Source organism: Drosophila subobscura, chromosome U (genome assembly GCF_008121235.1).
Source record: "Drosophila subobscura isolate 14011-0131.10 chromosome U, UCBerk_Dsub_1.0, whole genome shotgun sequence".
NCBI lineage: Eukaryota > Metazoa > Arthropoda > Insecta > Diptera > Drosophilidae > Drosophila > Drosophila subobscura.
Genome location: NC_048534.1, coordinates 6,585,916 through 6,612,979, shown reverse-complemented (window position 1 = coordinate 6,612,979; position 27,064 = coordinate 6,585,916). Strand labels below are relative to the sequence as shown.

The 27,064-nt window shown below is 45.6% G+C and overlaps 9 protein-coding genes across 11 annotated transcripts; 3 read left to right on the top strand and 6 right to left on the bottom strand.

Moving 5' to 3' along the window:
- Positions 1 to 389: 389 nt before the first annotated feature.
- On the bottom strand, positions 390 to 1,854 carry LOC117901114 (salivary glue protein Sgs-3-like). Its single transcript, XM_034811748.1, has 3 exons — positions 1,825 to 1,854; positions 1,229 to 1,429; positions 390 to 1,166 (listed from the first exon to the last, which is right to left on the bottom strand). Exons 1-3 carry the CDS (start codon positions 1,852 to 1,854, stop codon positions 615 to 617), a joined length of 783 nt encoding a protein of 260 aa, XP_034667639.1. The 3' UTR covers positions 390 to 614.
- Positions 1,855 to 3,129: 1,275 nt separating this feature from the next.
- On the bottom strand, positions 3,130 to 8,449 carry LOC117901228. The gene is made up of 8 exons (XM_034811900.1): positions 7,903 to 8,449; positions 7,554 to 7,667; positions 6,879 to 6,966; positions 6,242 to 6,690; positions 5,334 to 6,046; positions 5,102 to 5,272; positions 4,884 to 5,037; positions 3,130 to 4,821 (listed from the first exon to the last, which is right to left on the bottom strand). The coding sequence occupies exons 1-8, from the start codon at positions 8,269 to 8,271 to the stop codon at positions 4,279 to 4,281; spliced, it is 2,601 nt and encodes an 866-aa protein (XP_034667791.1). The 5' UTR covers positions 8,272 to 8,449; the 3' UTR covers positions 3,130 to 4,278.
- A 6,949-nt stretch (positions 8,450 to 15,398) lies between these two features.
- Positions 15,399 to 17,088, bottom strand: LOC117902243 (phenoloxidase-activating factor 2). The gene is made up of 2 exons (XM_034813488.1): positions 16,853 to 17,088; positions 15,399 to 16,788 (listed from the first exon to the last, which is right to left on the bottom strand). The coding sequence occupies exons 1-2, from the start codon at positions 17,066 to 17,068 to the stop codon at positions 15,934 to 15,936; spliced, it is 1,071 nt and encodes a 356-aa protein (XP_034669379.1). The 5' UTR covers positions 17,069 to 17,088; the 3' UTR covers positions 15,399 to 15,933.
- Positions 17,089 to 17,794: 706 nt separating this feature from the next.
- Positions 17,795 to 20,331, bottom strand: LOC117902239 (ribosomal RNA processing protein 1 homolog). Its single transcript, XM_034813484.1, has one exon. The coding sequence runs from the start codon at positions 20,218 to 20,220 to the stop codon at positions 18,289 to 18,291; it is 1,932 nt and encodes a 643-aa protein (XP_034669375.1). The 5' UTR covers positions 20,221 to 20,331; the 3' UTR covers positions 17,795 to 18,288.
- Positions 20,332 to 20,533: 202 nt separating this feature from the next.
- Positions 20,534 to 21,433, top strand: LOC117902244 (glutaredoxin 3). Its single transcript, XM_034813489.1, has 3 exons — positions 20,534 to 20,823; positions 20,889 to 21,151; positions 21,214 to 21,433. Exons 1-3 carry the CDS (start codon positions 20,614 to 20,616, stop codon positions 21,389 to 21,391), a joined length of 651 nt encoding a protein of 216 aa, XP_034669380.1. The 5' UTR covers positions 20,534 to 20,613; the 3' UTR covers positions 21,392 to 21,433.
- Positions 21,434 to 21,544: 111 nt separating this feature from the next.
- Positions 21,545 to 22,864, top strand: LOC117902242 (immunoglobulin-binding protein 1). The gene is made up of 2 exons (XM_034813487.1): positions 21,545 to 21,748; positions 21,817 to 22,864. The coding sequence occupies exons 1-2, from the start codon at positions 21,614 to 21,616 to the stop codon at positions 22,813 to 22,815; spliced, it is 1,134 nt and encodes a 377-aa protein (XP_034669378.1). The 5' UTR covers positions 21,545 to 21,613; the 3' UTR covers positions 22,816 to 22,864.
- A 76-nt stretch (positions 22,865 to 22,940) lies between these two features.
- Positions 22,941 to 23,608, top strand: LOC117902247 (DET1- and DDB1-associated protein 1). 2 transcript variants are annotated; one of them, XM_034813491.1, is made up of 2 exons: positions 22,941 to 23,087; positions 23,152 to 23,608. In XM_034813491.1, the coding sequence occupies exon 2, from the start codon at positions 23,173 to 23,175 to the stop codon at positions 23,491 to 23,493; it is 321 nt and encodes a 106-aa protein (XP_034669382.1). In that variant the 5' UTR covers positions 22,941 to 23,087; positions 23,152 to 23,172; the 3' UTR covers positions 23,494 to 23,608. The 2 variants fall into 2 exon arrangements, with proteins under 2 accessions (XP_034669382.1, XP_034669383.1); XM_034813492.1 differs by having other exon boundaries at positions 22,954 to 23,092.
- A 117-nt stretch (positions 23,609 to 23,725) lies between these two features.
- LOC117902245 (NADH dehydrogenase [ubiquinone] 1 beta subcomplex subunit 9) lies at positions 23,726 to 24,453 on the bottom strand. Its single transcript, XM_034813490.1, has 3 exons — positions 24,269 to 24,453; positions 24,054 to 24,193; positions 23,726 to 23,993 (listed from the first exon to the last, which is right to left on the bottom strand). The coding sequence occupies exons 1-3, from the start codon at positions 24,364 to 24,366 to the stop codon at positions 23,797 to 23,799; spliced, it is 435 nt and encodes a 144-aa protein (XP_034669381.1). The 5' UTR covers positions 24,367 to 24,453; the 3' UTR covers positions 23,726 to 23,796.
- Positions 24,454 to 24,547: 94 nt separating this feature from the next.
- Positions 24,548 to 26,941, bottom strand: LOC117902238 (transcription factor TFIIIB component B'' homolog). Of its 2 annotated transcripts, XM_034813482.1 has the most exons (4): positions 26,918 to 26,938; positions 25,827 to 26,854; positions 25,433 to 25,761; positions 24,548 to 25,368 (listed from the first exon to the last, which is right to left on the bottom strand). In XM_034813482.1, the coding sequence occupies exons 2-4, from the start codon at positions 26,821 to 26,823 to the stop codon at positions 24,628 to 24,630; spliced, it is 2,067 nt and encodes a 688-aa protein (XP_034669373.1). In that variant the 5' UTR covers positions 26,824 to 26,854; positions 26,918 to 26,938; the 3' UTR covers positions 24,548 to 24,627. The 2 variants fall into 2 exon arrangements, with proteins under 2 accessions (XP_034669373.1, XP_034669372.1); XM_034813481.1 differs by having other exon boundaries at positions 25,827 to 26,941.
- Positions 26,942 to 27,064: the final 123 nt, after the last annotated feature.

Here is a 27,064-nt window from a genome sequence, read left to right as displayed (position 1 = left end):
TAGGAATAATTTTGTATTAGTAGCATCCAAAATCACCAAAAACATTTCACCAAATTATTAGTCAACATAAGGAGAGTCTCATTGTTATTTGTTATTTGTTGCTGATTTTCGTTTCATAAGATGCAAGTTGTTCATTGTGCCCAGAGTAATATGAAACATGTGGATTGGGTTGCATTTCAATGCAATAAATAAATATGCAAAGTACCTGCTAATGTCCTGTCTATCCGTAATACAACCAAATAACATTGGATCTCAACGCTTATCAATTAATTCTCAGCATAATGTGGAATGGAGTCTTCTATCAAGCTTACATCAAATTGTACGATATTCACTGTACATATGTACATCTAGGGGGACTGGTACGTGTATATATTATTTATAAGTCATTGCTTCGGTTAAACTTTTCTTTTTCTTTCGTTTTCTTTTCAAGGTGAGCAAATCATGGTGTAGACTGCATTTGTTTTGCTTTTTGTTTTTGAGCATGTTGGCAATGGGTTAATGTAAGTCGAACAACCGCACTGAAGCACAACCTAAAGGGACTGCCAGACTGCACTTAGTTGGCACAGTAATGAAAGCGTAGACTGTGGCTAAATGTTGCCTGCCAAGTCTCGCACTCATTGATACTCCACTCTGGCCACGGGTACCCCAAAGTCGTTGACTTCGAACACGATCAACTTCCGTTTCTTGCGCACATTGGATGACTGCGGACTCGGTTGCTTCGGGGGTGCCGTGGTGCCTGTCGTGCTGCTCGGCACTGGCACTGGCTTTGGGTTGGGTTTCTCTTTCCTCTCTTCCGATCTCTTCGTTGTCGTTGTTGTTGTTGTCGTCGTCGTTCTTGTTGTCGTTGTAGTCGTTGTAGTCGTTGTGGCTCTGGTTGGGGCTGTCTTCGTTGTTGCACTCACTCGAGTCTCTCGAGTGTCCTGTGCATTCAGTTGCCGTATGTGATGCAGTAGCTTTGGATTCTCTTTCGGCTGAATCTCGAGCGGAGCATCGGCCTCCTTGGGTTCAGGATTAGGCAGCGTTGGCAGGGCCGGCAGATCGCAGCGCTGACGCAGATGCCGGTACACGGCGTCCACACGCTGAACCAAGCGATTTACATACTTGGAGGTAGTACGATCTACCACGGATGGGGCTTTAATGCAGTCATTGCCACCGAATTCGCACACCTAATAACATAAAGAAGTTCAAGCCATTTGGCAACATTTTCTCTATAGCTAAAAGTACTTACTCGATAATGCTGTAAAATGGCCTCCTTGGGCGGCACATTGAGGGACACCTTGCCCGGTGAAAACTCCCACACGAAATGGTTACCAGCCTCGACCACGGCCTCTGGCTTGCAGATGTACTTGGAGCGTTGCTTCTGTGGATGCAGTTTGTAGCGCCTGTGAAAGGAAACACACACAAATGGGAGATCTGCAAACAATTGATACTAAGGGGATTACAAAACTGCACGTCTTGCGTTGTGTTACCAGCGATGCCGTTATTGGTATTTTGGTGGTATTTTTTCCCCGGATTAACGATGTTTGTTATTTAATTTAAATATGCAGTATCTATAAAAATGTAAGAATATACAATTCTATGGAAATGAATAATAACGCCTGATGATTGTCTGATCAGACAAACATATGCACTTACATACATACATATGTAAATGTCGGACGCCAATATTATGGCGGTGTAGTGGATAAAATGACACGACAATTCTTAGCGGGATCGGACAATACGTACACTCGGACTTGAAGAGTGCGGAATCGCGGTCCGGAAATAATAAGTCGGTCGAAGTAGTTGTTGGCACAATGTAGATGTAGGGTTTATTAAGATCACACGCGCAGCGCGGTAGGGAAATGGTATCATAGTGTATGTAATTGTATGTGTATGAAGAGGCAAGAACTTGGTAGGTATGTAGAATCGAATTTAATGTGTACCGGAATGTACGGGGGTGGGTAGCGAACTGTGCTTAAGAAACTATATAGTTTCTTCATGGCTTAGCTTAGCGGCTGACTGCTCGCCAGTTCGCGAGCGCCAGTAAAGAAAGAGAGCGCGAGAGCGTAGAGCGAGAGCGTAGAGCGAGAGCGAGCTCCGGCTGTTAACAACAGTCCGCTGCTAACTCGCTGCTGCTACTTTCAACAGGCTTTATGGCAATGAAATACAAAATGCCCATTGTTATTTGGTTTTGTTTGCGGAGTAACACAGTTGCTCAAATATCATCTGAGTCAATAGATTTACAAATTTGATTCAATATTAAAATGTAGACAGCAATTAATTCCATTGACCGATCTCCCAGAAATGGTATAAAATGTGCGCCGCCAACTGCCAAGGACAGACAGTTCATTTCGAGATCGAGAAGATGCATTTCACCAAGCAAACCCTACTGCTGCTCGTCCTGACCATCAGCCTCGGATGTGTTCTGGCCAACCCTAAGCCGCAACTTCTTTCATCGTTGTTGGGCAGTGTGGGTGGTGCCATCGACGGTGCCATTGGTGCCGTGCAGGGCACATTGCCCATTGTCGACGATGTCCTTGGAACAGCGGAGGATGCATTGCCCGTAGTTGGGAGCTTGCTGGATAGCCTTATAAAATAGCCTGGATAGCCTGGACACCAAAAGCCAAAATTTAAATAATTTAGGGTACTAGTAAAACTAAATGCAAAAAAAAATTAAAAATTTCAATGTAATAAAGCAAACGATTTTTCTGAACTTTTTTGGTTTCTCAAATAAATGTTCTTGATGGTTTTACACTAATAACCATTACAAGGAGTCACAAACTACAGGCTTTGCTTACCGATTGACCAGACCAGGCGACGAAAATTGCTTGAATATTTAATCAAGTCGAACAGTTCGCATACTTCGGAATTTTAGATACACAAGAAGCCAATCGAATTGGTTGTTCTGGAGGAGTAAAAGTGGAGTGCAGATTGATAATTTCACTAAAAGTATTTTTCGTTTTCATAGTTTTAATTGGGAATTAATTGCAGGGTCTCCTTAAGATCGATTCTCAGAAGTATTCTAAACATTTCTACGTTTTATGTTTGAAAGTCCTAAACGAATGTCATGACGTTTCCATATACGCTGTAAAGAGTGGCATACAAACTTTCAGCGAGTGAGTGCGAAGTGAGATATCTTTCATTTATTTGTGTTTATTGACTTTATGGTAATCGAATACATAATGTCCATTAGTAATTGGTTTGTTTGTTTGTTTAGTTAGCAACTAGATACACTGCATTTTTTATAATTACTTGTGGAATTCGTTCATTTAGTATCTTATACTGATAGATGTCACTGCGAGCCTAAGTCATGTGTTTGTTAACCACAAACTTCGAAGCATTGAAAATTCGTTTCTGTTGTGTGTGAGTTTTTTTTTTTTGTTGCCTTACCTAATTGGATTACGGACAGCACTTGCTAGACTAGGGATTAGCAAAAGGGTGGCTTACACTAAACTATCATCAACCCATTGACTCAGAGTCAGTGCGCTTAGCTTAGCTCGGAGGAAGTATGGTATCCCCCCCTCAATATTGGCTTGCTACTAAAATGCCTTTCTACTCGTACAGCTAACAGTTCGTAGGGAGTATATATTCTGTGCATACTCGTATCTATATCTAGGTATATATACTTTTGTGCACTAGATAATGGTTAAGATTTATCTTTAGGAATTTTCAGAATTTAGCATAGGAATAATTTTGTATTAGTAGCATCCAAAATCACCAAAAACATTTCACCAAATTATTAGTCAACATAAGGAGAGTCTCATTGTTATTTGTTATTTGTTGCTGATTTTCGTTTCATAAGATGCAAGTTGTTCATTGTGCCCAGAGTAATATGAAACATGTGGATTGGGTTGCATTTCAATGCAATAAATAAATATGCAAAGTACCTGCTAATGTCCTGTCTATCCGTAATACAACCAAATAACATTGGATCTCAACGCTTATCAATTAATTCTCAGCATAATGTGGAATGGAGTCTTCTATCAAGCTTACGTCAAATTGTACGATATTCACAGTACATACATCTAGGGGGACCGGTATGTACGTGTATATATTATTTATAAGTCATTGCTTTGGTTAAACTTTTCTTTTTCTTTTGTTTTCTTTTCAAGGTGAGCAAATCATTGTGTAGACTGCATTTGTTTTGCTTTTTGTTTTTGAGCATGTTGGCAATGGGTTAATGTAAGTCGAACAACCGCACTGAAGCACAACCTAAAGGGACTGCCAGACTGCACTTAGTTGGCACAGTAATGAAAGCGTAGACTGTGGCTAAATGTTGCCTGCCAAGTCTCGCACTCATTGATACTCCACTCTGGCCACGGGTACCCCAAAGTCGTTGACTTCGAACACGATCAACTTCCGTTTCTTGCGCACATTGGATGACTGCGGACTCGGTTGCTTCGGGGGTGCCGTGGTGCCTGTCGTGCTGCTCGGCACTGGCACTGGCTTTGGGTTGGGTTTCTCTTTCCTCTCTTCCGATCTCTTCGTTGTCGTTGTTGTTGTTGTCGTCGTCGTTCTTGTTGTCGTTGTAGTCGTTGTGGCTCTGGTTGGGGCTGTCTTCGTTGTTGCACTCACTCGAGTCTCTCGAGTGTCCTGTGCATTCAGTTGCCGTATGTGATGCAGTAGCTTTGGCTTCTCTTTCGGCTGAATCTCGAGCGGAGCATCGGCCTCCTTGGGTTCAGGATTAGGCAGTGTTGGCAGGGCCGGCAGATCGCAGCGCTGACGCAGATGCCGGTACACGGTGTCCACACGCTGAACCAAGCGATTTACATACTTGGAGGTAGTACGATCTACCACGGATGGGGCTTTAATGCAGTCATTGCCACCGAATTCGCACACCTAATAACATAAAGAAGTTCAAGCCATTTGCCAACATTTTCTCTATAGCTAAAAGTACTTACTCGATAATGCTGTAAAATGGCCTCCTTGGGCGGCACATTGAGGGACACCTTGCCCGGTGAGAACTCCCACACGAAATGGTTACCAGCCTCGACCACGGCCTCTGGCTTGCAGATGTACTTGGAGCGTTGCTTCTGTGGATGCAGTTTGTAGCGCCTGTGAAAGGAAACACACACAAATGGGAGATCTGCAAACAATTGATGCTCAGGGGATTACAAACCTGCGCGTCTTGCGTTGTGTTACCAGCGATGCCCGTACATTGGCCTGCTGTTCATTGCCTCCCACGATTCCGGAACTGGCCAGCGCATCGTCCGCGAACTGCAGATAATAGAAAGCATTTTGGAAGGAATACGCTCCAGTATTGCGATTGCGAAAGCGTTGATTCAGAGAGCTACAAGGATTGAGGAATAGAATGAGAACATAAAGCCACAATAACTTGTGTCCCAACTCACCCAATCAGCTCGTTGAGCGTGTCCGAGTAGCGTGGCACTATAAACTCATCGAGATCCACAAGAGCTAGATACTTGTATCGGTACATTGTGCGGTAGAGGCAGTCGTTGAGAGCCGCAAACAGGCCCTCGGTGCGGATCTCTTTCTGGCTGCGCATGCGTAGATTCCATGGCAGAATGCTGACCGTGGGCCGTTCGTAGTGCAGCGATTTGAGCACCTTTGGAGTGGCATTGTTCGCCACGTCCACCGGCTGCAGTTGCTCCAGATCGAAGGCGGTCAGGTTGCCGGGCACCAGGCCCTGTTGGTAGCTCTGCAACACGCAGGAGGCATGGGGTCCCAGCGTGTGGTTGTAGAAGGTGAAGTGGGAGACTCCCAGCAGGGCATAGAACTCCAGGTACTCCATCAGATACAGCGCCTTGTCGTAGTTAAAGTGGAAAGGCTTCACGCAGACAGCGATGCGATCGGGTATATTATCGCCGCTGGGCGGCGCTCGCGGCACTTGGCCCCTTTTGCTGTGGCCACCGCTGCTTACATTCCGCTGCTGCGGTGCAAAGTCCCGATCCTGATCAGTGTTGCGTAGCGTAAGCAGATTGCCAGGCGGCGCTCGCAGCCGCGACACGACGCTGACAAACCGTGGCACATCCAGGGGCGGGGCACGCACCGGGCAGAGGATGAAGCAGGCGCTGTACTTTAGGTTCCAGTTCTCACGAATAATCTGCGAATTAGTATTAAATCAATGATAAAATAAATATAAATTATTATAAGTTAAAACAACACCTTTTTTCATGCCATTAATCTTAAATAAATTGCAATTATGCATCAATCCCAATCTGAATCATTTTAATCCGCTTCTGGTCAGCACCTTCTTCGTTAGCTACAAGGACTATCAGAGTGAACATCTTGAACTCACCTTGACGCGTGCCATCACTGTGGCGGAGGTATATTTGGCACGGACTGTGGATGCCCCTGGCTCGGTGCCGTTGGCGGGGGGCGGACCGAACCAGAAACGACACCAGACACGTTCTGGTCCGCGTGTCTTGGTGGCACCCACAATGCGCACCAGACGTGCGCCCTCGCGCCGATCAAAGTAGGCGGAGTACACAAAGAACTTGAAGCGGGTGCCGTTGACAATTTGCCAGGCACCGTCGCTGGGCGCTGTGCCAAATGGAAAGTGGGGCAACGTCTCCTCCACCTTCTCGGGCAGCATCTGGCCCCAGGGTATGAGCGGTACATTCACACCAAATGCACCCACACCAGTGCCGCCGCCAGGTCCAGGGCCATGTGCAGCTGCAGCAGCTCCAGCTCTGCCTCCATTGAGCATCATTCCTGCCAAGCGTTGACCATCGGCGCCTGCGGCTTCTGTGAAATTGCAAAATGCATCAGCCATGAGACATGCGGCGTATACGTAATTTCATCTTTTGTCATTTCCCTTTTCATCTTCTTTGTAATCGAGCGCTCCTCAAAATTGCATTATATGAATGATTTCGACCATTGAGTCAATGATTGCTTTGGGAAAGGACAAGGATGAGGATGCGGTTGCTACTCACCTTGAATTTTGAGTTTATTGTCACGAAGCTGTACAAAACCTAACTTATTATCACTCAGAATGCTGTCATCCAGTAGATCGTAGTCTTCCTGCAAATAAAAATGTAATAATAGAAAATAGAATTCCATTTAATGCACTTTCAATAGCAGCGAAGCACAGGTAAGACTCGAATACTATTTGTATGGAATCTAAAGCCTGCAAATTTTAGAATAAAACTGCAGCCTATTTCACTGGCTTTCGGCATATTAAATCCATTTAAATTAGCTACTTTAAGCACCATTTTCATTCACTTATTTTGCTGCGAAAATATATCTAAGCGAGCATTCAAATTATTTATCAAAAATAAATTTGCCAATTACGACAAATGCTGAAATTAATTGCAGAACAACATTTTCCAATTAATTGGGCATTGCCCAGCTAATTCATAAATGCTGTACCTGAGCGACAAAATATGCTCAAAAATGTAAGGGCCATGCCGCAGCATTTTAAGTGCTAATTGCGGCAGCCATAGATTCGTATTAAAAATGCAAATCCCTTTTGCCCAGCCCGCCAGCTAAAAAAATATGCGCCAGAATTCCAGGCAAAAACATCTTTCGTGTTCCCACAGCCTCCACTGAGCGTCGCTGGACAACGGAAGGATTTTGCTGGCATGACAGATTTGCATAGCAAAACTTACCTTAACATTATCATAATCCGGCATTGAGTCGCCCATTCGCCCGACCAGGCTGACGCCTCCACCGACACCAACCTGCCGTGCGCCGCTATGCATGCGCTCGTCGATCATGAAGACCTGCAACGAAAGGCAGGGGGAATGTAGAATATGGAAATATTTACTGTGGCTTAAAAATTTGAATTTCAAGTCAATTTTCTCAGCTCTCCCACTCGCATAATGTAAACCTGAGCTGAATTTTAAATTCAAGTTAATTGTACATTTTTCCAGCCATTTGATGATGTTTAAAGAAAAACAAATTTAATCATGGGATAAGCCCAAGGAGTGATTAAAACAGAAACGCCCAGGAACTCACCTCTGTCAGGATGATCAGCCCGAAGACGGCAAAGAAGGTAATGACAATGAGGAAACTCATGCCGGATCTCTCCCTGCTGCCCCACTGCTTCTTGCCCCGCTTCATTGTGGGTGTTAGTGAGGTGCGGCCACCGTGATGATGTGGCTGTTGTTTCTGCTGTTGTTGCTTAGCTTGTTGTTGTTGCTGCTGCTGCTGCTGGTGATGATAGCAGGCGTGTGAATGTCCTTGATGGCCGTAGGTCGTCGGATAATGGCCCAGCAGGGGGGTCGTAGAGCCAGAGGCGTTTACGGAGCCGGTGGAGCTGGCGGAGCTAACGGAGCCCCCCCTTGCCTGCTGCTTGTACTGAGGGGGGCTCCGGCTATTCAGCATGTTGGAGTGCAGGGAGCAGGGGGATTAGTAACAGCGTTCAGACAACAGTTTCTATTTTTTTTTTATAATTAGTTTTTCGATTTTTATGGAGATTTTCTCGGTGCACTTTATGATGGCGATAAGCGGTTGAGGAATCGGGTTTTATATTTAATTTATTATTTATTTATTTGGCATTTTGTTTAATCTCCATTTTAATTGTTGTAAACAAGCTGAGAAGTGATTTTCGTATGTTTTACGGATAAGCGGAGCAAAACAAAAGTCCAAAAAGAAAAGCGACAGAGAGCGAGAGGACAATCCAAAGAGAGAGAGAGAGAGAGAGAGTGACTGAGAGTTGTGCGCTCTCTTGGTACTCGAACTTTTCCTCGTTGGCCAATTATAAAGGAAAAATCAATAAAAATCAGTGCAAGACTTTGCAGGAAAGAATTCTGCCTCAAGAACTGAACACAATCCCATTTGGTTATTATAATAACAATCTATTTGTGCTTTGGATTGATCTTGATGCGATGATTTATATACATTTCGGCCCCTGGGTGATGATTCCGGCAGATGCAGACTTCAAATTTCATCACCTTTGTACAGCATCCCACTCGACACTTAACCCTCGCTTCGAGGATAACTTTCCGAAATTCACTTGCCCCTGGGCACCGATTTTGTTATGCACTTATCGATTCTATTAGCTAATCAATTGTTTTTATAAATAATGGCGACTTCCCGAAAAATAGTCCAAAACATTTAACTCTCGGCAGCAGCAGGAAAACAATGCGGCACCAGCTGAGCGCCACAACAGCGAGGACATGCGCACAGGACACAGTCAGAGAGATAGCAGCTGTTCAAGCGCGTGCCGTTGCCAGACCTGCCCACATTTATGCAAAACAAGAACAAATAGAATTAACGGAAACTTGTTACTACATTTAGTTGATGGAAATATTAAATAGAAAGATGGAACTTCACATATTTTAATGCTTCCTGTACAAAATCTATAATACAATTCCAGAATATAAATACTTTAGGAGCAGTGTGATATGTAGGGAAACTCACAAATTATTTTCATCAAAATGTAATCCTTTAAATCCTTATACTCAAGAGCTTGCACCGACCACACACTCCCTCTTATCCGCACCACAGAAAGTGCTTCCCCATTGAATGGCTTCTCTTCTTTCATATCCGGTGCAACTTTTTGGCTGGGTACGGGTCCATCTCCACATGGCAACTAAATATTTCTGCTCAAGCTCTGGCTGGACAAAAGAAATTAGCGGAAACAATAAAATTTCGCAAACTTTTCTGAAAACCAATAAATTCAAAGTGTTTGGAAATCAATTGGGAACAAATTGCAACAGGCAAACGCGACCAACAAGAAAATTTGGACAAAAGCTAGAACACATACATATATGTGGATATCGAGTATGACCCGCTTCCATTTTCCCCCTCTGTGTGCATCTCTTTCTCCATTTGGGTTAGCATTTTAGCCAAGCAATCGAAAAGTTTGGAAAAACAAATATGCAAAGAAAAAGGTGCTCGAAGAACCAGCGGCAAAAACAATTTTGTTTGCTAAACTTTTGTCATTGTATAGTCGGCGTGTGGGCCAACAATGGCACTCCAGTCGTACCCAGAAAGAGGAGGGGAAGTGGATGATATTCCGGTTGATTCCGGAGGACCAAGCTTACGTGTAGCAACTGGGGATAATGCTACGATATTAAAGAGAGGATCTGACAGCGCATCATATTAAAAAGAGTCGTTGAAACACAATTAAAAAGTAGGACAGCCGCCAGAGAAGTGTTTTATAGAAGCCGAGTTAGAGTCAATTAATTAACAATAAAATACAAACTAATTTTTTAAACAATTTTATTCTTCTCTTGCATCATAAAAACGGAAATGAATGCCTAAAAGTTGTTCCAACTATTTAACTGCAATTTCAACAAAAACCAAGAGTACGAGTTTGGGGAAAGGACAGAAATGAGAATACAGCAGTATACAAATGGCCAGAATGCAGTTTCAGTCTGCTCCTGCACTTCAACCAGACTAACCCACAACGAGTGAGGCACTCGAATGCATTCGTCGTTGCACCTCAAGTGAGATTAAATAAAACTGCACGGGAAATTGAAATGAAAATTCAGCAAGGCAAACAAATTTCGGAACAAGCTATTGCCAGCCATCTATGAGATACATTCTCCAGGCTCACCGCTTCCCCCTTCTATCCAAAAACATTTCATTTATATAGATGGAATTCTACTTATTCGTACGGCAACTTTTACGTTGAAGTGCCGTTGTGGCAGCTTAAGATACTGCCACCACCCCATGCCCCGCCGCCCTGCCCGGGCATAGGCAACTTAACTTTGATGAGTTTGCAAAGTAAAAAGTAGAATCGTGGCTGGCTTGCTCGTATATTGCCGGAGAGGGCCAAGTGCGGACTTAACTGTGCCGCTTGCCTTCCTACCTTCTGCCAGCTGCAGTCGAGTGTGTTTGAAATTATGATTAAAATAACGAAAATGACGAGCGCACCTCAGCCCCGAAGAGTCAGTAGAAAATATTAGCTAGGATCTGCCACTATTTGATCTGAAGTTAATTAAATACTTCGAGGGATGTGTACCATTGAGATTAGCTTTGCTTTAAATTCTACAAAATTCGAGCTAATATTAAACTGAAACTCAAATTTCGGGCAATTGTTTCCAACCGATTTTGAATTATCTTTCGCTTAACTGTAATCCATGGAAAGCTGTTGGCATGCTACGAGGCATTTCATTAATTTCACTTCATTTTGATGCGCTGCCTATTTTACCTATAAGTAGAAGCGGGGAGCTTGTGGACTAGGACGAGATACGTAAGAGGATGGAGACAATGATGTCTGGAAATGGCGCACTGGAGCACTGCAGGCGCATATCTGCCGGATGCGCGGCTTGTTTGGCAATTTCCTTCACGGATGTGCATGCAGTTGCAGGAGCAGCCGCAGGATCTGCAGCTGCCAGAGAGCTGCCGGAGCCAGCAGTCAAGAGGGCAGTGAGCTGGTCAACGTGGGATTGTATGTTGTTTAAGTATGTGGGAGAATGTGAAAAAATGGCTTGAGCGCAAAATTCTTTTGCCAAAATCCGGTTGCAACAAAAATGTTTGTACCGATCCGTTGGTCATGAAAGCTTTCAGGGGCGCCCACAGGCGCTTTTCCAATTGATTAGACACTTGTGGGCAAACACAAAACCGCAAAATTCCCCAAGCAAAGGCCATATCTTGTACACTGGAAGCTGGACCCTGAGCCCTGGATCCAAATCGATTGGTAAGGAAATGTGAAACAAATAGTGGGACCCAACACAGCCCTGATCGACCCCTATGCGGTGGTGCTTCGACACACTTCAAATGCACTCTGGGGACTTCTTTTCGTTTCGTTTTGCCATAAATTAGGCAACAGATTTTTTGTCCACAGCCAGGCGTGTCAACGACAGGGAATCCCCTTGAATCTGTCTGTCTCCCTGTCTGCCTGTCTCCAATGTGCATGTGCAGTAGCAAGAATATTCAATGGGGTCCAGAGCAGAACCGACAAAATCCAATGCATGGGCAATTAATCTGTCCACGTCCGGGTTGGTCCCATAGTTCCCTGAAAATGCCTTACAATTTCAGCAGGAACTACTCGTAAATGAAACGCTGCTGGTCCGTTCTATAGCTTCCCATATTTCTAAAGAAATTATTTGATAGCATAGATTAGCACTGCATCTGGCAAGAGATGAATGTTTGATAGCTCTGGGATTGGTGGTCAGGCCCAAACGGATGCACAATTAGGCTGAGTGGCTGGTTAGTTTTCCTTCTACTTCTTCGGAGAAGTTTTCTTCAAATTAGTGTGAAAAAGAGGAAGCGGAAGAGGTTGAGTATGCGGTGGCAACTATCAAATGCAGAGGCCACAAGTCTGAGACGATTTCGACATAAATTCAATAGAACGAGGGCAATAAGTGCATTAGCAGCATATTTCACAGATTGGCAGACACGTCGCTAGATGTGGTCCTGTGGTGAACCGAGGAACCAACCGAGCAGACCAGACCACACCACACCATGCCATCAGAGGACAGAAAAGAACAGGACAGGAGAGCACAGCGCACAGACAGTTGCCATGCCAAGACCAAGAAGTAAGCCACAAATTGCATGAGATCATAAATATTTCAAGCATAAAGTACGAAATATGCAAAAGTTTTGTGCTTTCCTTTCCTTTCCTTTGCTTTCCCTTGGCGTTGGTGTTGCTGTCTCTCTTGGCATTGCCAATGCCATTGCCATTGCACAGTGGCCAGGTCCAGTGCTAGTGCCAGTGCCCAGTGCCCAGGCAGTTGCAGTTCGCCAGATACGAGGGACGTCAAACGAAATAAGAAAAATATATTGCTAAATTCTCACACAGGAAACGGGAGCAACATCAGCAACAGCCAGCGGGTGGACAACGGCCAGAGCTCTCTTCTTGTCCGTTCTCCGTTGTCCGTTGTCCGCTGTCCGGCACGTGCACTACGCCAGAATAGCAAACGGAAGTTCAAAAGAGCAAAGGGCATGTAACGCCATTTCGCTATTTCGCTATTCTTCTCTGCCTTTACTCCTGTCCTGTGAGCTTCGCGCAGTTTTGGCCAAGCGATTGCGGCAACAAATTTGCAATAAGCAATTTTTCAATTTTCAATTTGGGCAGCAAGGACAACGGCATCGCTTGGGCTGGACAAGAATATGCAAAACAGCAGCCACATATCGCCCGACACCATAACTCATCTGACATACGCAGAAGGGTGCTCCGAAGTGGACCCATGCAATTGCGAGGTCCATCAGGCAGAATCACACCGCGTTAAGTCATTAACATTTAAATTTGGCAAATAATAAACATAAGAATCAGTGAACAATCAGAGAATTTAAAAGGTACACATACCTTACTGCAGAGTCCATTATTTCACACTTAATTAAGTTTAGCACATGTTCTTCGCCACAGACTTTCTGTGGAGCTGTGTGGCTTAGCAGCAAAGCTGTACCAGCTGTCAGTCTGTCTTTCTTCACAGTTTAATCTCTCCATAGGATCTCCCTACTGCTGTGCAGCACTGTGGATTAGCAGCAAAGCTGTACCAGCTGTCACTCTCTCTTTCTTCGCAGCTTACTCTCTCCATAAGATTTACCTACTGCTTTGCAGCTGAAAGAAATCCAAATCGAAAAACAATTGTAACGCAATATTCGGCAGGTAGAAAAAAACTTGCACTTACATATGTTTGCCTCTATCCCGAAACGACTGAAGGAAAAAGTTTGATCGTTTAATGTGACTGTACCATGACAGATAGCGAGTTGCCACTGCCCCAATCCTCCGTCTGGTCGATTGAATTCCGGGAGTTGTAATGAAATCTGATCGAACTTGGAAACAATTACACTTACACAAACATTTTCGTTGAGTTATCTTTGTTTATATAATAAACGCAATATGCGTACACCTTTTGCTGCCACATGTCTAGATGTCTAGGTTAAAAATGTAACTTAAAGTGTGCCTATAAAGAGCCGAGCCTGGGCTGGCAAAGTGGGTGGGAATTGGAACAATCAAAAAGCCGCTCTCTGGCGATTGCATCTTCCTGTACACCCTGCCGGAACAACGTCTACGTATCCATTACGGAGCATTTGAAAGCAGAAAGGTGGATCAGCTGTAGACTGCCTCAACTTCTGCGTCATATCTTGGTGCACAGTCGTGGCCTAAGTGCACGTAAATTGAATAAAATTTCGAAAAGTTGTAATACACAAGGCATGCAATGCATACAACACTCACCGAGAAAGTGGGGTGTTGGGTGTGGGCCTCAGACAGATTGAGATGTAGATGTGCAGATGGATGTGGGAATAGTTTCGAGACTGTTCGATAGACACACGACTTCAATTCGAGTCCATACAATAGACCTACATATGTACATGTACATATGTTGGTACACACATTTACGTGTAAATTTGCTGCACAGACTTCATAGGCGGAGATTTACGCAACTTAAACAGATTGTCAACAGGAATTGTAAGGATGCAATGAGGTGCAAGAAGGATGTTCTTAGCTAAGGAAGGGGAAGAGACTGGTACACGACATGCTGACGCCCTGTGCCTGCTGGTCCCATGCAAAACTTAATTTGTTAAATCATGTCCCAACACTTCGGAACAAATGTTATCCTCGAGGAAATGAATGCAATTATTGTCAACTCGCAGTCGCATGCGAATACTGCTATTGTTTCATTACATTTACATCCATACATACTTTACATACATACTTTCTCGTATCTCAAACTAGATACCAATTTATGGAAATGACACCCGGACGACAGACAGCATTCAGTTTTGCGGTGTAAAATATTCAATTATTGTGATATGAAAATTTATGACATCCCTCTGTTGAACGAATCGGAAGTTAATTTTACATTGATGGGAATATTATTACATTTATAAACATAGATACATAATTATGTATGTACATACATACAACGTAGGTGCATATATTCTTTTATTCAATGTGAAAAAAGCTTCAACCTGCCAAACTTAATCCCAAACTTATTACACTCAAACAGCTCTTCTCGAAGATTTTCTGTTCCACTCAGCCTGCAGCACACATCCAGGTTGAGCTGAGTCCTCACGTGAACCTCTCTTACCAAACCCATCACTCAAAATTAACTGCACTTGAGCTGTCCCGACTCTCTTTACTGTCTCTTGACTCCAGCATGCACTCGACTCAGTTTTTGCCTGTCTCCTAGCTCTTAGCTGCACTCGACTCAATTTCAGTTGGTTCTCTTAATGGCATTTTGGCTCCAGCACACACCACACTCGGCTCAGTTTTTGCCTAGCTCTCTTAGCTGCAATTACGGTCCTAGACACACTCGACTCAATTTCAGTTGGTTCTCTTAACTGCATTTTGGGTCCAGAACCCACTCGACTCACTTGTGAGTTGAGAATAATATGAATAACTCAAGCCAGCGACTCTCTTAACTGCAATTGGTATCCTGCAGCCCAAATGGCAAGTCCGCTAACATGAGCTAAAACAAAATTGCAAATAAATGCCAACCAAATGCTTGCATATTTAATTATACATATGTATATGTATGTAGAACTGTGTATTTCCTTCATAAATTTATACAGTTTACAAATAAAATGTATTTCTTTGTGTATTTCTTTTCTTTAGACTTTATAATGGCGCTGACGGTAGTGGCGAACGAACAGCAGTGCGCCAAAACAGAGCCACATGCCAAGAAAATACGGATAGATGGCCCCTTTTTCTTGCGTATCAAATTCCATTTTCATAACGATCACATAGTCTCGATAATTCAGCGTACAGTTTTTACAAATGGTGTGGTTATCATTGACAAAGTCATCCTCATTATCTAAGGGCTCAAATGGCCATCCATGCACCGATCCATGCAGCAGCGAAAGACCGAGCAACTGTATCAGCAAGCAGAGTTTCAACATATCCAAGGAACTACAATATTTAGCAGCTAAAACAAAACTGAACCTGTCTTTGAATCTGTCTTGAAACGACTAAAGGCAAATGTCGGATCGTAGACCACGACAGGCCCACGGCAGGCGGATCACGCGTCTGGTCGAGCGAATTCCGGGAGTTGTAATGCAATCCGATCGGACTTGGCAACAAATATATATTATAAAATAATTTTCTTAGAATACTCTTTGTTTATATGGGGGTTGCTTACAATCTGGTTACACCATGTACTGCCTTATGTCGAGATCGCGTTCCCTGAGCTTCTGGTCTATCCACTGCCGGTAGAACTGCAAGTTCGTGTAAATTCCCAGCAACTGTGGGCCTTCGCAGCGCCCTGGCTTGGCCAGCAGGCCGGCCAAAACAAAGCGATCGTCGTGACCGGGGAGCGGACACATGAGGGGCACTCCATCCATGCCACCATCGCCGCAGACAAAGTCTCCCTTGTCCCCGCCAGCGCAGAGCAGTGTGTCATTGAGGGAGTACCGTCGACCCAGGTAGGAGAGCCGGAGTTTCGCCATGCACTGATCCCGCGGCAGGGCGTAAAGAGTCCAGCGCTTAGGCAACGTCACGGAGCCACCAAAATCGCCTCGCCGCCAGCCGGAAACATAGCACTGGCTGTAGTTGTACACCATCTGGGGCGGAGGCAAGCAAATCAGTTGAACATTGGGCGCCAGCTCGAAGGGAGGCGACTCCTTGGCCAGCAGCAGCACAGCTATGTTGTGGGCCACCGGTGTCTGCGTATAATTGGGATGCAGCAGCAACTCCGCCACCGCACGGGTCTGATGGGGTTGCGGCTCCAGCTCCACCGCGGCATCCCATTCACCTGCCACCAGACGAATATTCTCGGCCGTCTCGTTCTGCACGCAACGAGCCGTGGTGAGGACGGCTAGGGGAGATATGAGGGCTCCACTGCACAAATAACCAGCGGCCCCATAAATGGCCACCAGCCACGGAAACTCGCCGAACTTTGCTTCCTGCTGCTTGTATCCCAACGGGCGGAGATAGTACCAAAGATCATGACGTCCACCGCATTGCCAGGAGTTTGCTCCTTCCAAAGTTCTGGCTGTGGGTAGCTACATATGAGAGCGGAATACAAGTACATGAGTGTACGTCGGTTCAATCACTATCTGCACTCACCGTATCGTGGACATTGCAGCACTTTTCCATATAATGGCACTGCTCATCTAGCATGGTTCTGCTGCGATCCGGATAGAAGTGCCCTTCCACCATGAGACCCTCATTGCACTGCTCGGAGGGCACACAATGCTTCTCCTCAGCGCAGCTCTTGAAGCCCAAAACACCCGCTGCAAGGCAGCCCAAAAGCCACACAACCACAAACCGAGTGAAGCACATCGCAGCACTTGAACTTGAACTGTGCGGCTCGTCCAGTGGCTTTTATAGCCTCATCAAGGGTCAGGCGGCGGCCAACCTCTTGATTGGGTTAAATATAACTGAAAGTGTGCCCACAGTGACCCATTAAAGTGCTATAAATAGCTATAAAAAGCATGGGCTGCATAAGTGGGTGGGAATTGCATCTTCCTGTACCATTCACCCAGCCGACAACACGTATACGTAAAACGTATCCATTACCGCTGCGACGATGGACTGTTTCTGGGGAGGTGGATCAGCTGTGCACTTGTTCAACTTCTGCGTCATATCTTGGTGCGCAATAATCGCCTAAGTGCAAGTAAATTGAATCAAATTTCGACAACACTCACCGAGAAAGTGGGGTGTTGGGTGTGGGCCTCAGACAGATTGCGCTGTAGATAGCAGATGGATGTGGGAATAGTTTCGAGACTATTCGATAGACACACGACTTACATACGAATCCATTCAATAGACCAACTCGCACATAAACATTCTACATATGTGCAGACTTCCTTGGCGTAGATTTACGCAACTTAAACGGATTGTCAGCAGCAATTGTGAAGGATGCAATGAGGTGGAAGAAGGATGTTTGATTATTTATTGTTACAATTCGATTCTCGTAGATACTCATAGATACTTCATTGTCCAGACTGCTCCAATTTGCTTCGACGCTTCCCAAATACTTATAGCAACAAGATTAAATAATTCGCGTGCTTACACATACATGGTAGCTTTTATTTCAATCATGGCTCATGTGAACTTAAAATGTTTACAAACAATTGAAGCATTTAAATATATGTTGCGTATTGGGCCTTGATGTAGCGCAGGATCTGGTGTGGGCAAAATAAAAGTAACTCAAGTACATGCGAGAATATGACGCGAATGATCGATCAGTTGTAAGTCTAACAAAAGGGTCCTATGTTTGTAGAATCAATCATCATCAATGTAATCTAACAGAATACCTAGTGCAAGCGGTAGGTAGTATAAGAATATATGTAAAAATTGTATAAGACCTACAGAAGATATAACCCTAAATAATATGCCTGGGCTCCGATCTTTCACTTTAATATTGCGACAGAATCGATCATGGATGCTAATTGTGGCATTCTCTTCGCATTTATTAGAGCGTTCGAATGGAGTTTTTGTTGTTGTTGAAGACTGCTGCGTCAACGTTCTTGTCCAAATCCCAGCCAGCGGACGCAACGTCACAGGGTGTCATTAAAGGGTAGCTTGGTACCCTTGTAGTTGGGATTGATAGGTCCAGGCATGACGTGCGGCTTGAGGGCGCTCTTGCCAGGCAAACGGGCCGCATCGTATGGCAAGCCGGGGGATAACTTCAACTGGCGATAGTAGTCGCTTTTGGGATAGGAGCTGTTGCGCTTCACTTGGATCTGCACGCGCTTGGCACTGCCCCTCTGAGGCGTGGACGCTTGTTGTGGAAGACACTGGGCTGGCTGCGGCGTCATGGACTTCTGGAGTGTGCTGTTTATCTGTTTCAGTTGCTGTTTGCGCGAGGGCAGGAAAAACTCCTGCTCACCAGCCTCGAGAGCCGCTGCCCAACCATTGGCTGGAGGCTTAGGAGGGTCGGCAGCTTTTTTGGATGCAGGTTTTGTTTCTGGTTCCGGCTTGGGCTGCACCTGCGGCTGCTCTACCTTCTTTACCTTCTTTGCCTTGGGCTTCGACTGCTTCGCTTCCTTCGGCTCCTTGGCTAGTTTGACCTTATCTTCCTTACCCTCCTCGGCGTCCTGCTTGACTTCCTCCACTACCCAGGCGTTGTTGATGCTAGAACGCACCTTCGCATTGCGTTTTACCTTCTTCTGCAGCTCTGGGGGCAGAGCCTTGCCAATTATGTCGTCGTAGTTGTGCTCATCGACCTCCTCAAAGTTAATGGACTGCAGCAGACGCTTGCGCTTGGACTTGTTGAGTTTTTTTAGTTTTCTGCCAGTGCCAAAGACCTCGTCCTCCATCTCCTCAATGTCGGCCACCTTCTGCTCCACCAATTCGGATAGGGTTGTGCCTTCCACCTTGGGCATGGTGCGCACACCCAGCGGGAATTCTCCATTCTTAAAGGTCTCAAAGATTTGGATTAGCTTTCGTAAACCTTTGCGACGTTTGCTGTTGAACTCGTTTGTGCGCAGCAGCGTCTGCAGCTCATCCAGTACACAATCCGCGTTAAGGGGAAGCTCTGGCATGTGGACATCAACATTGCCAGCGCGTGGATCAAGGGAGGTGGCACGCTGCGGCTCCTCCTCAGTGTTGCCCTCGTCATCTTCTTCGTCAAAGCCCGAGTCGTGTTTCTCAATGTCATCGATGCTTGCGGTCGGAAAGCCCATTGTCTTCCAGGCGTTGTATTTTTCGCTATAGTCTCGGCCCAATTCGCTTTGGTACAGCAAATGGTAGAGCACTCGTGTCCGGCACTGCGCTACCAGTTTGGCGTCGCGCTGAGTGCCCACATAGTTGACAAATGGGCGCAGAAACAGATTTACCTGGCCGGCTGTAATCTCTCCATTGGCCGCCTTGGCCAGTTCCTCAAAGAAAATGTCCAAGTAGTGCATTGTCAGACCGCGGCTTTTGGGTTGCTCCGCCAGCACAGACTGCAGCATGCTGGTGTTAAACGAATCGATCAGCTCTGACGACCACTTTTTCGCCTTTAGCAGCCGCAAGATATACCTCAGCATGCGGCGCACAAGCATCAGGAATTTGTCCATTCGCCATTGGTCAATGCCGAACCACTCCTGGCACATGGTGCGCATGAATGCGCTGAAGTACAACAGACTGCAATCCGTATTACCACCGAAGCTGTCCACTAGTTGGGCCAACTGCTCGGCCAGCTCCTCCTGCACCAGCGGCTTGTCCGACATCCACATGTTGTAGTACAACCCCTTCCAGATCCGCATAAAGTCATCTTCGGTGAAAGAAAAAGTTGTGTTTGCCCGCAGCTCGAAAAATTTGCGTAGTTTGCGCATTTGACGATTTCTTTTTGTCAAATCGTTGCAGGCCAGGGCGCGGACAATTTTCACTTCTTGGGCTATGACGATTAGCTCCTTCGGAACCTTTGGCTGTGTCGGCTCCTCCTCGTCTTTATCAATGGCAGCCTTTTCGGCAGAGCGCTTGATTGGTTTCTTCCTTGTCACCATTTTTAATTTAAATCAAGTTTTAATTGTAATTGCAAAAATTCGTATGCTGTGTGTATTGAATGCGGCCTCTGCACGTGTTGAAACAAATCGATTAATAGATAGTGCTTCGCGGCGCTTTACAACACGGTAATGGAGAGTGTTAAGTGCAAGAAAGAAATTCTCTAGGTATGGGAGGTCTTTTTCTTCCTAAATGGTGCATATTAATAAAAATATTTTGATTATTTAGCTTATTAAAATAATATCACTGCACTGAGTTACGTGTTTTTCAAATACGATTACTCGTTGTTTTCCGAGCGGCGCTTACCAGCACTACTCTCAGCTGATATAATATACAGCTTGCTTTTATTTCATTTTACACTTCAATAAATTAAATACAACAAAATTGTGTTCAAAATGCCTGTTCTGAGCGTGTCCAAAGCCGAGGAATATCAAACATATATTAATGGCGACAAGACAACGGTGGCGCTCTTTGCCGCCGACTGGGCCGAGCAGTGTGCTCAGGTGAAAGATGTGTTAGAAGAACTGTCGAAATTACTGGGTGACAAACTGCAATTCATTAGCCTTAATGCCGAACAGTTTCCAGAGATTTCCATGAAGCATCAAGTGAGTATTATCAGGTGGATATGGGATTATCATATATTTGCTAACTATTTGTGGCCTTCATCAAGATTGAAGCCGTTCCCACAGTTATTTTCTTTGCCAAGGGCTCGGCTGTGGACCGTGTAGATGGAGTGGACATTGCCGCTATCAGCAGCAAATCTAAGAAGTTGGCAGAGAGTGCAAGCAGTGCGGCATCCACCGGACAATCACTGGATGACCGCTTAAAGGCCTTGGTCAACAAGGCTCCCCTAATGATATTCATGAAAGGCGATCGTAATGGTCCACGCTGTGGGTTCTCCAAACAACTGATTGCTATTGTAAATGACACGAGGTGCGCACAAAGTTAAGCCAATTGTTGAATCGATCTCATTAACTGGTTGTATTTATTGACAGTTTGCCTTATGAGACCTTTGACATCCTGAGCGATGAGGAAGTACGCCAAGGCCTGAAGACCTACTCCGACTGGCCCACATACCCACAGGTGTATGTGAAGGGTGAACTGATTGGTGGCCTGGACATTATAAAGGAACTACTGGCGAGCAAGGAGCTTGAAGCCACTCTCAAGGGTTAGACTACAAGGCTTTTCCAGTAGACTCAACGATGACCGCTTGTATACAATTTAATAAAAGAATTGAACAAAAAACATTTGAAATTTTTTCTTGGGAGTTGGACTTTTGCAACACTGAGTGACTTCTAAAACGGCTGTTGTGCAACACCGTCAGCTGTGTCACCGGCGTCAAATCATTTCGCAAATTTTCGTGCATACATTTTGGTTATTTTTAATAATTAATTCATGGCTGATGCAAATAACGCAGAGGCTGCTGCAGGAGGCGAGGATAAGAAGCTGACTGATATTTTCCTAAGTGGCTGGAATCTCTATGACGAGCTAGACGTTAGCGATCTTCCATTCAATGGCAGCGAATTTCAGGTGAGATATGCATACATACATATGTATGAATGTACGAGTATGTAAATTGATGCAATTTGTATCTGCAGAACAAGGTGAAAACTGCCTTGGGCCACTTTGAGGAGGCAACAGTGATTGTGAACCAAGTAGGCATGTTCAGTCCCAACGAGCTTATTGACGAAGTCTCCACCGATTCGCTGCCGTTTATGTTGTTGCCCTACTTTCTAGGGAAACTAACAACCAAAATTAACAATCCGAACAGCACAGAGATCATGGATCTAGGCGAAATTTACTTTAAGGATCATCTGCAACGTTGCCAGGAGTACGAGCTGTGTGAGGCACCCAAAGGAACCGTGCAGCAGGCCAACAAATTGGAAAAAAGCGAGCAGCGGGAGCTCATGGAGGCCGCCTTCAACCGCAATGATAAAATTGCTCAATATCGTAAGATGAAGGAAATCGACGAGTACATGGCACGAATGCGGACTGCCGTCAAAAATAAGACGGCGGATGACGAAATACGCAGGGAGTTCTTCTTGAAATATCTGGACAAGAGCATCATAGACAGCAAGCAGGAACTGGAATCCTTGGGCATGATGAAGGAGCTAGCTAAAATGCGTATTGCTCGCTTGCCAGGTGGCGAGTCCAGCCCTAATGATGATACTCCAGCTCCATCTGGCAAGCCGTCGGGCTCACGAGGTCCTTCCAGTCATGGCCATTCCCATGGTCATAGTCATCACCATCATCAAGCGCCGAAGCCATTGCAACCATTTATCATTACTCGCAATGCCACACAGAAGGCCGTCTTTGGGTTGGGCTATCCCAGCTTGCCCGTCATGAGCGTGGATGAGTTTTATCAGCAGCGCGTTGACGAGGGCATATTCCCCGATGCGGAGAAGTCGGCCAAAATGAATCAGGCCCAGGCAATAGCGGCTGCACGCGATCCCAACGAGCAGGAGGATGAGGAAAAGGCTGTGGAGGATCAACTAATTGAAGAGGACGATCCAGAGAATCTGGCACGTATGAGACGCATGGATGAGTACAAAGATGTGGTGCGCCGGGGTGACGGAAATCGCCACAATCGCAGCTAAGAAACTCATTTGTATTTTTGTATTTTAATAATAAAAAAATAGTACTCCAGCGTGTATTTACTTTTAAATTCTCCGCAAAACTAGTGCAGTGCTGTACAACGTCAAGCAGCAGTTTGGTGTTGCACAGCACTGCCCGTCACATTCCAACTCCACAACCCCACTAATAACAACAAAAAAGACTCGAGGGCACATACAAATTAACAAAAGAAGTCTTGCTTAAGCACAAATACGCAATTGCTTGCAATTAAACAAACACCCCGCACAAGTAGACAGTTGAGTAGAGTCGAGTTTTACTGAGAACATAAGTGAAAGAGAAACATTTTTGTTATTCCGTAGCAACAATACAAAAGCAGCAAGATGTCTGTGAGCGATTTTATCAAGGGCCTGCCAATCCACGATTCCAATAACTTCACTCACCTAAGCAACGAGCACGGCATACGCACTTCACAGAAGCGGGCCTCTGTTTATTTGCCCACCGAAGATGAGGCCTCGGAGCAGCTCATTGTGATGGACAAGAGATGCGTTCTCTTGCGCTATCTCACGCAGCAGTGGGACAAAAAGACACTGCAGCGTAAGCGTGAGCATGGCAACGAGGGCAGCGCCAACAGCTCCACCCCTAATGGCAATGGAAGCAACAGCAAAAAGCGCCCTAGAATAGATCCCAATGAGCTGATCTGAGTGGCTGGACACCGACCGATATGAAGCAACCTACGCACGCATACATACTTACGTTTATCCCCCTCATGTACACTGTACACAAACACACACACGCATAAATATGTTTTAATCAAAACATTAAGTACAAACAAATTTATTTAATGGATGTCCCACTACCAAATTTCTCGTTTAAACACTCAGTCAGAGGAGCAGTCATGCTGTAAACCCTAAATAAAAATGATAAAATCCATTTATGAGGTGCTCCAATGTGTTTTACTCTTTTATCGCAATTATTGGACTTGACTACAGTAGTTTAAGGGCTAGTTAGTGGTGTCCCAGGTCCTTTGGGTCTGGTTTGCCATGCTGCTTCTCCCACCAGATCACGTACTCCTTCTTTCGTTGCTCCCGCTTGGCGAAATACTCTGGATACTGGGCCTTCTCCAGGGGATGCCAGTAGTCCAGGAGCCAATCGGGTGGGATGACCTCGCGCTCGAAGGCGCAGCCACCAGCACTGTTGGCAACTGCAAATGGTAAATAGTCAGTGGTTTCTCGTTGCAATTAGATCAGGCCGTTGTGATTACAATTTCTGGGCTGGAAATGCTTAGTCTCGAAGAGCTCCTTCTGGCCAACAGCCAGCAGTCGAATGCCTTCGCCCAGATCCTTGTTGCGGTTCTCGTCGAAACGGGCGCGCATCTGCACAGCACGATAGCGGTAGTCATTTCTAAAGGGAAGTTAAGGCAACAAGATGCACTTCGTCATTATATAATCTACCGCAGATATGTTCAACTACACTTGCCGTCGGTCGTACCACGCCTCCAGGTTGCGCAGGGCACGCTTGTACAAGCTGCACACCTGCCGCTTGTGCGAAACAATTGCCAAGGGGACCTGTGCCATCGTTTGTAATCGCTTAATTTGTTAAATTCTACAGAAATTACTGCCCCAGCACGGCAACAAACACAGCTGTCAAACAGTAGTGTGGCACAACGTCGCTACTAACATTCATTTGACAGCTGTAAGTGCTGTGAAACGTTTTTCTTCTCGCCCTCCAAATATGAACATATTTTTAAATGTATCAAACAGAAAGATTTAATAAATTATTCACAAGAAATTAAATTAAAACTAGGTGTCCAACTATATACCTATGCAAAATGCATCTTAATCCTCTAGCTGCATAACATTCATGATACACTGAACAATATGTTCGGGTATATTCAGTGGGCTCTCGCACAGGTCGCCGGTGTTTTTGTCGTACATGTAAATTTCATTGACGACTCGATCCTCGTTCTCAGGATCGAGGGACGACACAAGCACCAACGAACCCTCTGCCAGCTCGGAAAGGATTTTCTCTATGCCATGTTCAGTGGCAGTCGAAGCGATTGGCTCGTCCGTGCTTTCGGCTGGTAAAGGTAATGTTTGATCGGCAATGAAATCAATTATAAATGCCTCTGATGGCTGTCCAGTTGGCCCATCCGTTGAAGGCTCAACGTCGCTGACATAGCTTAGGGTACCATCGTCCATATTGATGATGGTTTTATCACGTGTCTTACTAATATCTACTATGAACTCTTGATCGTCCGATAAAAGCGCATTTAAGTCCTCCTGCAACTCCCCCCGATTCACATTGTTACATCCAGTTTGTTCCGTTTTGATAACTGCTTCCTCCTTGATGGAATTCAGTGATGGCTGATTAGCCTCCATTTGTTTCTTTTTCGAGACGCGTTGCCGGGGCTTTCGCTTGACTGCACCGGTCCCATCGTTCTCATCCGCCTCCAAAGCCTTACAGCGCTTGGCCCAGGCGTGCTTGCCAAGCATCTTCTTGGTCACATGCTCATTCTCATAGACCGTATCTCCATCGTTTAGGCTTCGCGCAGCCTTGCTGCCCTGCAGTTTTGTGCGCTGGAATTGGAACAGGACTTTTAGTATTTTAAAATGTTAACATTTGGGACGACCCGAAACTTACCTTCTTGGTGTTGCCAGCCTGAGCAGACATAATGTCATGCCACTTGCGCTCCTTTTCCTCACGGTCGCGATCCTCCTGCTCCAGCTGATCCTTTAGCTCCTGTATATTAAAGGCTTTCGGATAGAGCAGAGCCTTGTTAATCAGCTGGCTATTGGTACGCTCCTCCCGCTTGTACTTGAGCTTGAGATCACGCCGCGTACGCTGCGGAAACATTTGGCACATCAGCGAGAAGTCTGTGCCGATAATCTGCAGGCTGCGGTAGAAGCGCACCGTCTCCTCGGCGGACCAGTATGGCGTGCGCCTGTGACGCTTATAAAATCCATTGTCACCTGAGCAGGAGGTACGAAAGTATTAAAATATGTGAGGGAGAAATGCAAAGCTCTTTCACGCTTACCAGTGGTCTCGTCCATGAGTATTAGCGAGGAGTTGGCGAGCACCTTGCGTGCTTCCACCTCGGCGGTGGTTTCAATCTCCAAAGTCTTTTCATCAATGATCATCTCCCCGTTGGCATCGAGCTTCAATTGCGGCACGGGCAGGGCTGAAGTGGCCTCCTCTTTGGCGTCCATCAGCTGATCTGGAGTGGGTTTTGTTTCCTCGGCACTGGACTCGGCCTTGATTGTGGTTACCAAAGGCTTTTGTTCCATGGGATTGTTTAGAGGATTGTAGAAGATCATGTCGAACATTTTGAAAGTGGATTTGTCTGGAATACCGTTGTTGAAGCGCGTCTCGAAATCCCTTCGAGCGTTCACTCGCTGTCCCGACTGATTGACCTGGCTTTTATCGTCGCCCTTGCGCTGCTTGCCGCCGCCTTCCGAGTAGGCAGAACAAGTGGATTCCGTGCGTATGCGTCCCATGCCAGGACTCATGACGGGTGGAAAGTATTTGTATGGAGACGGGGGCATGGGCGAGGCTACCTGCTGTGGCGTGCCCATCGACGAGCCGCTCAGGTAGCGCTCCCTGCGTGTGGGCGTTGCCGGAGACTGATACTCCCCATCGTAGTCGCCGGCCATGGGGGAGCCAACAAAGCTATTCCTTCGCTGGCCAAACACAGGGGTCGGACGCACACGTTGGCGTGCCTGAGTTTTGCTCGGGGACATGGGAAATCCATTGGCGGTTTTCTGCAAGTCCATTTGTATCACATTGTCCTCAATGTCAGAGTGAAACACCTCCTCCAGTTGGCCAGCCGAACTGACGGGCATTTTGAAAGCCATTGCATCAGCATCTTCCAGCTCCCCGCTGGCCGCGATAGCTTCTTCTTCAATGTCTGTCCCAATTGCCATTGCCTGCTCCTCTGGCTCTTCCTTCGGCACCTGAAGATCTTCTTTACGCGCCTTGCGCTTGATGTGCGAAAGATTGGCCATAGCCTTGAAGCGCTGGCGCCGCATTGACATCCTCTCCGTGTTTTATTAGATCCTTTTCCAGCTGAAATGCAATTTCACACATCAAGTTGAAATAAAAATCGGTGCAACAAACACAAAATCGCACCACGAGTTTCTTTAGTCCAGTGTTGGGAAACTTTAAATATGGCAGCACACTGGAGCAAGGCCTGCCAAAAACCTTTGAGAAAATAATTGTTTTATATATATTTACACTCATAAAAACGCCGATACAAGGAAACCATTTATTTACAGT